This window comes from Carassius gibelio, chromosome B4 (genome assembly GCF_023724105.1).
Source record: "Carassius gibelio isolate Cgi1373 ecotype wild population from Czech Republic chromosome B4, carGib1.2-hapl.c, whole genome shotgun sequence".
NCBI lineage: Eukaryota > Metazoa > Chordata > Actinopteri > Cypriniformes > Cyprinidae > Carassius > Carassius gibelio.
In genome coordinates this window covers 26,359,491-26,367,704 of record NC_068399.1, presented here as the reverse complement: position 1 = coordinate 26,367,704, position 8,214 = coordinate 26,359,491, and the positions used below count along the sequence as shown (strand labels likewise).

The 8,214-nt window shown below is 37.5% G+C and overlaps 1 protein-coding gene across 1 annotated transcript; it reads right to left on the bottom strand.

The window, feature by feature from the left end:
* Positions 1–4,937: 4,937 nt before the first annotated feature.
* LOC127956181 (pleckstrin homology-like domain family A member 1) lies at positions 4,938–7,630 on the bottom strand. Its single transcript, XM_052553939.1, has one exon. It carries the CDS (start codon positions 7,606–7,608, stop codon positions 6,946–6,948), a length of 663 nt encoding a protein of 220 aa, XP_052409899.1. The 5' UTR covers positions 7,609–7,630; the 3' UTR covers positions 4,938–6,945.
* Positions 7,631–8,214: the final 584 nt, after the last annotated feature.

Genomic DNA, 8,214 nt, shown 5'->3' with positions numbered 1-8,214 from the left:
CTGCAAACATAATGCATTTTATTAATGCACTTTGATTACTATTATTTGTGACCCTGGAGCACTAAGCCAGTTTTAAGTCTCTGGGGTATATTTGTAGAAATAGCCAAAAATATATAGTATAGGTCAAAATTACAGATTTTTATTTTATGTCAAAAATCATTACGTAAAGATCGTGTTCCATGAAGACTTTTAGTAAATTTCCTTCTGTAAATATAACAAAACTTAATTTTTGATTAGTGATATGCATTGCTACAAACTTCATTTGGACAACTTTAAAGATGATTTTCTCAGCATTTAGATTTTTTTCTTCAGATTTTCAAATAGTTGCATCTCTGCCAAATATTGTCCAATCTTTACAAACTATACATCAATGGAAAGCTATTGATTCAGCTTTCAGATGATGTAAAAATTACAATTTCGAAAAATCGACCCTTATGACTGGTTTTGTGGTCCAGGGTCACATTTATGAAAATATATGATGCATTTTTATAATGCATATTAAATAATGCATTACCAACCTTTTTAATAGAGGTATATTTTTTGTATTTACTCCTATGTTAAATTTACAATGCAAAGGTGGCACAGAAGTGCTACTGAGTTGGCATTACACAGAGATGGCATGGATGCATTTACACAGCAGTATACAGCTGTATGCTTTGACGCTAACGGCTGAGCAGACATCATTTAGTCTAGCTTTTATGCAGCACTGAATTTTGACACTGGATTTTGAGCTGTGCAAACACCTCTAGATAAGACCAGCTCTAGATAATTGTATCTAATCAGACTTCCTGACAGCAACAGCTGCACTGATGAAGACTGGTGTGACTGGCTGAGAGAGAGAGAGAGAGAGAGAGAGAGAGAAAGGGCTCTCTGTGTTCGAGAAATCCCTCACCCATAATAACAGACGCCAAGGCAGGACCTGTGGCAAAGTCAAGTGTTAGGACGGGAAATGTAAGGTTTGCTGTTCAAGAGGAGATCATTTCATTCAGTCTTTCAGCCAGAATGCTTCATAATACATCTTAAAGGGACAGTTCAGCCCAAAATGAATTTCTTTTTTTTTTAACGCATTTAGCACACACTTTTATCCAAAGTGACTTACAGTGCATTCAGGCCAACAATTTTTACCTATCATGTGTTCCCGGGCAATCGAACCCCCAATATAGCGCAATGCTCTACCAATTGAGCTAGAGGAACAATAATAATTTGATTTGACTGACTTTATTAATCCCAAAGGGAAATGCACGTCACAGCGGAGCTCACCACTCAATAAATAAATAAGATAAAAATACTGCATTTCATACACAAGCCCTTTGTTTCATGCATCAACGTATGCACTCCACCATATTTATAAACACATCAAGCATTGATTATACAATTTAATAGCTGTTGGCAAAAATGTCTTTCTTATGTCTGAATGGTAGCTATACAAATATTTCTAAATTTATTTAAAGACCATGGAGAAGAGTTTTTTTTTTTAAAATTATTATTATTATTATTATTATTATTAGAAAACACACATCAGATTTATTATACAAGCTTAATTTCTGACACCAATATAATACTTTGAATATCCAAAAATATAAACAATTACAGCTTGTTTCAAAGAGGTAGTATTAAAGCTGCGGTAGGGAACTTTTGACGCTCTAGAGGTTAATAAACAGAACTGCTTGCGTCTTGCGGAAGAACATCGTAGCCGGAACTACTTCTTTCTGTTTATGTCTATGAAGAATCACAAAGTACTCCGCCGTGGTATCCCCGAAGCAATCTAAAATAGTCCGAATATAAACACTTATTATAGGAGCACCCTAGTGATTCAGGACAAGCTAAAAACACGGTTTGGAAAATGGATTCATGGTGTACTCGCTTATTATGTTCATTTTTCTACATTTTGAACACAAACAAAGTTACGGACCGCAGCTCTGATTGGTTATTTTTTACCGGGAGCGATGAAGTTTCTGCAAATGGTAATAGGACACTGGGAGGAGCCAGAGGAGCTTGATTTTTACACAGATTATCTGTCTCATATTCTACTGTCAGGACATAATGACAGGTTTAATAAATATGTATGTAAAAAATATATATATATTTTTTTTTACAAAAGTTCCCTACAGCACCTTTAATCCATTAATAAGTAACTCAGTGATCGGTTCAAACAACTGATTTTTATTTTATTTTTGTACAAATGAGTGCAAACTCATACATCTCACAATAATTTACCTAAATAAGTAAAAAAGAAAACAAAAATAAAAAAGGAGAAAAAAATGACTGATTATGCTTTCTGTTTTTACATGTGATGCCACTAAATACTAGTTTATATAATCAAATAGATGTATATGAGCAAATATTGAGGTTATTCGAGATAATTCTTGGTTCAGAGATGTTTAAACTCAATCAGACAGTATTCATTAACTTTGTTCTTCATCTGACTACAGGTGACTTCCTACAAGAACAGGAAGAAAACATACCTGACGTGTGTTTGTCAGCTTTTTCATCAGCCGTGAAGTTAATAACAAATATCCTTTCACAGCAGATATCTAACCAGCGACCCAGCAGGGGATTTTAGCTGGTTAATATGACAATCATTGTCATCAGATGACATTCACAAGGATCTGTGACACTTTGGACCAAGAATAGAGACTGAAAACAAATGATACCTGTTCCAAATAGTTATATATATATATATATATATATATATATAACAAAATTTGTGCTATTTGTGACTAAACATTCAGTTTCAGTTAGGATGCCGCCTTAAAAAGTAGACAACAATGAAGCTCACATGGTTTTGGACCAGAGTTAAAATCCTTCATATTTATAAAGCAGGAATAAGGAATATGCATGTGAAACAGTTATTGGCTCGTTTATAACTCTTCTCTCCATCCTGCATCTACTTCTCTGATAATTAGCTCTCGTTTAATTGCAAAGCACTGCTGGAAGGAGTAAATGATTACACAGATTAACTGGCAATTAGAGAATTACAATGATTCTGCTGCAGAAACGCTGCTGAATCTCCAGCCAAAACTACAGTCTACAGTGACTTCTGCTGCAATGGTGTCATCATGATTAGGACATGATTGTGGATAAAAAAAAAATACTGTATATTATTAAAATTTTGATGTATTTTTTTTATTTATTTCTAACTGTATATTAATTTTTTTATTTATATTTTACATTTAATTTGATCAGTTTTGGCAATTTGTAATGTGTTTGTCATTTTATTATTTTTGTATAACATTTTTTTTATTTTTTATTTGGGTATTAGTTATTTTAGTACAATACAATAAAGTCCCATTCATTTGCATTTACAGATAATTAGCAATGAACAATACATTTGTTATAGTATTTCTTAATCTTTAACCATGTTGGTAAATAAAAACACAACTGTTCATTGTTAGCCCAAGTCCATTTAATAATATAAACAAAATAAACTATTGATTTAGTAATGTAAATGTTGAAACTAACATTAACTAAGATTGACTTAAAATGTTATAGGAAAGTTTTAGCATTTTTTTAATATATATTCATTATTATTATTTTATTTCTATATTATTTAAAGTTTATTTCATTTTTTTTCCAAAATAGGTCAAAAATGTGGCCTGAAATCTAGTTAAAATCCGTTTTTTTGTTTTTGTAATATGTTAATGGTGCGAGAAATGCCATAAGCTTACTGCGGTATAATGTGACGAACGGATGTGGTTAGTAAACACATGAAGAGTGACGATCCTGGCACACAACTCAGATTACAGAGGTTTACCAGAGTAAAAATAGAGGATCAGGGTGTGTGTGTGTGTGTGTGTGCACTGGACAGAGAGTGAGCCAGTCTGCCGTTTTTACACACTCACTCCCATAATGCCCTGCAAGGCCTTAGAAAGAATCTCAGTCATGTGGAGAGAAGCAGTCGCATGTATCCTATAGAGAAACACACACGTGCATCTATCAGCATGACTTCATGTGCATCTGCTGATCACGTCTCAAATCAACACAGGAACTATATTCCATGACACTATGGTAGGCCTACAGTGTGATGTAATGAACCGTCCTCATCTATTAAGGTCATCATGTGGATCCAATAACACACACATGCATCCTTCACGGTGGTCCTCGCTCTGGTTTAGCGTACAGGTTTTAATTTAGTTAGTGGGGTGCGTCGGAGCTTCGTCTCATTCACGGCTCTGACAGTGAAATATTATTCTAGGAAACGGCTTCCACTTATAGCTCTGGAAGACAGGCAACTGCTTCACAGAGGAGACACGCTGGAAAAGTGAACGAGACAGTGAAAAAACGCTGTGCAATGCAATGCAAATGTGATTTGCATTTTCAGAAACATGGCAAGCGTGAACAATCGCCTTCTGATGAATGTTTCCTCACCCTCAGGCCATCCCAGATGAGATTGCTTCTTCATCAGATTTGGAGAAATGTTGCATTCTGTCACTTGCTCAGCAGTGGATGGGTGCCGTCAGAATAAGAGTCCAAACAGCTGATAAAAACATCACAGTAATCCACACCAGTCCAGCAAGTAATGACTTGAGAAGCCAAAAGCTGTGTTTGTAAGAAACACATCCATCATTTAGACGTTTTTTAACATTAAAATGGCTAAAATATTAGTCCTCGATCCATAACTCTTCCTCCAGTGAAAAAGTCGTTCTGTCTGAATCAGGAGAGAAATCTGCACAGCACCGTTTACAAGCAAAAACGGTCCTAAAAAGTTCTTAAGAAATGTGACGCTGCTTCTACATAAAATCATCCTTCATAAAGATGTAGAGCATTCTGTGGAAATATAACCTTTGTATATTTAATGCTGACTGACTAAGGCAGTGTCAAAGATTGAAATCATAGTGAAATTATTGGTTGAAATCAAACTTTGATGCTTATCACATAATGGGAATTTGAGACTTCATGTCTATAGATTTCACAGATACGTGTGTGGAGACAAGATGGACCTTCACACTGGAGGAAGCTTTATTGTGGATCATGGGCTCATATTTAGGCCAGAAGTTAAAATGCATTAAAGATGGATTTGTTTCTTACAAACACGCAACATTTCTCTCCGGATGTTAACTGATGGACTGGAGTGCTGTGGATTATTGTGATGTTTTTATTAGCTGCTTGGACGCACATTCTAACGGCACCCATTCACTCGCATTGGTGGGCAAGTGATGCAATGCTACGTTTCTCCCAATGTGATGAAGAAACAAACACATCTGCATATCTTGGATGACCTGCGGCCATCATTTTTGGGAGAACTTTTCCTTTAGAATAACCACAAAATCCCTAAAACACACCACACTAAGCAAAGACAAAGATGCAATGTTCATTTGAAATGGAATGTATATTTCGAAGGTATGAAAGTGGCATTCGCATCAGCTCAGGGAGTCCATCAACATAACACCATTTTCACAAATGCAAACTTCAGCTCGATCACACGCAGGACTCGGCAGAAGAGCATCGAGATTCGACATCCGTCGCCATGCATTTGACTCCGAAAAGATTTATGCAACACAACATTGATCAGATCCCCGTGCTCATTCGGAATAGAGACCACAATTAACACAGTGGACTTTTCCAGCATTCTACCCAAATCTCGTTTTCAATGCATCACATATGGATCAACGATTGCAACGACTGAACCTTAACAGAATACATGTTACGTCATGTCAGTATGATGATGCACCCAATTTTTGAACAGCCACAAGTTGGTCAAATGTGAATCGTCCATCCAAACCAGTTACACAAACAACAACAAATGAAAATCAAAAGCTTATTCTGAGTTCTGAAATGCAATAAGTGTCCTTTAAAAAAAACATAACCCAACATTCAGATATGCAAATGACCAGTTACAAAAAAAAAATGTACAAATAAATATATAATGGGATGCTGTTTGATGGATCTGTCAGGATCACTGGGTTTCAGGAGAGTCTGCAGTTTTCCAGTGTGTCACTGAGTCTCTTTAAAATCCCTGCTCACGCGCATGCAGACTGTGATCTGGACCGGAACGGATTGGCCTTTCAGGTCTCCCGGAAGATATCGATTGCATGTCTGGAGAGGCACAAAACTGACAAATGCAACTGTGCTGAAATGGAAAGTTATGGTGGCAGTTCTGTCCGAGAGAATGATGAATGAAGGCGCACTGAAGCCATTTCACATTCACAACCCATGAACCTGTGAGGGAGACCGGGGCGAGCTGTCACAGCTTTGTACTCCAGTGTTTTATCAATCAGTCGATGAACACAGACTTCATATGAAATCATATGAACATGTACACCATTCAGTTTAGAAAATACAGTTCATTGAATGCATAAACTGGGGCATGTTGTCACAATGAAAAAAAAAAAATTGGTAAAAAAAAAAAAATCATATTGTTGGGATATGACTTCTTCCCTAGATAAAACTGTTTGAATATCTGGAATCTGAGGGTGCAAAAAAAATTAAAAAATACAAATCTAAACACTAATAAAATCGCATTTAAAGTCGTCCAAATTAAGTTCTCAGAAATGCATATTGCTAATCAAAAAATATGTTCTGATATAGCCTACTTAGGGTTGGGAATTTACAAAATCTCTTAATGTAACACGATCTTTACCTAATGATTTTTAGCATAAAGGAAAAATCGATCATTTTAACCCATACAGTGTAGCTATTACTACAACTCATGACTGGTTTTGTGCTCCAGGGTCACAAATCCCATTGTGGTTTCACAGTTTACCAAAGCCCTATTACCCCAAAATCTCTCATTTGGAGGGCAGAATTCAGAACGTCACTGTGACAACTTGCCCCGGCCCCCGTGTCTGAGAGGAGATATCCCCGGTGCTTCTTCAGCCGTGATGTCTTTCAGTGCACAAAGAGCGTCCGTGCGCGGAAGGTGACACTATAAAGCGACGTCCGTGATGCGCATCCAGCGCTTTTTACGCGCGGTGACGTCTATCTATATCGCGGCTCTCCGGCGTCCTACTGCGCGTTTCGGAGCATCTTCTGCGCGGAGACCACGAGCAGCTGCTGCTGCTTCTGTCGGCTGGACTTGACGGCTAGGATCGCCTGCCGGTTCTTGTACTGGACCATCTGCAGCGTGATCTCCGCGTTCCAGCCCTCGTCCTGCGGGCACCTGAAGTCGATCTCTCGGCCCTCGGACATCACCACCGTGAAGTACACGTACTTGCCCTTCCGCTCCACGCAGTCCACCGTCTTCATGTTGGCGAAGTGCAGCTCCTTCGCCTTGCAGCCGGTGTCGTGGTGGTGGTGTTTGGGTGGGTGAAGCACCAGTCCTTCCTCGGTCAGCACGCAGCGCTTCTTCTTCCACAGCTGCAGCAGACCATCACTGCGCTTCTCCAGCGCGCCTTCCTTCAGCACCGCGCCGCCGCCGGACTCCAGCATCGCCTCCGATCGCGCATCAAACGCTCCTGAGGGTGGACTGAGGGTGGGTAGGTTTGAGCTGATAGATGGAGGTCTGCGAGCAGTGTGAGGATCGGGACGGAGCGCGCACGGGGGTTTTCTCTCACGCGCGGACCGCCCACTGCACGCGCTCAACTCAGCAACATCAGCGCACGCGCGCGCGCACGCACACACACTCGAGTCCATCATGGACCGTCTCGAAAAACCATATAAGGTGCCCATCGAGGAAGCATTTTTAGCAATCAATCTTATTATATATTATGAAATTTAACGTGAATATTTCAAACATCTAGAAAAAGCAATACTATACAAAGGTGTTAAATATTGCAACAGTGTGTAAATTATATTAATAGAATATAATTTTAAAAGTTTAAAAACCAACTATTTGAAACATGCAAAATCTTTTCTAGATTTAAATAGTTAATATATATATATATATATATAAAATACTAAATTACAATAAAAATATAATTTTAATATAAACAATGTGTGCTCATCAGGGTTATTTATAAATAACGAAAACCAGAACTTAAACAAAACAAAAACTGAAATAAAATGTAAATAATATTCCAGGTCAACATCTCAATTCATGTAGCCTACTAAAATAAACTATATACTATACACATATACATATATAAAAACACAATGCTATAATTATGTGACCATAAAATTAAACTGGAAAACAATATTCATCACGATTATAGGATCTAAAATGCTATAACGGCACTGGTAATAATTAAAATAAATACATCTAATTTTAATAAGACCTGATGTAAAACTATCCTAATTTAACACTTTTCCGATGTTTGATTTAAATAAATATTGCAT

Coding starts and splice junctions, on each gene's coding strand:
- LOC127956181 (XM_052553939.1), bottom strand. CDS start 7,608: ATGGGCACCTTATATGGTTTTTCGAGACGGTCCATGATGGACTCGAGT.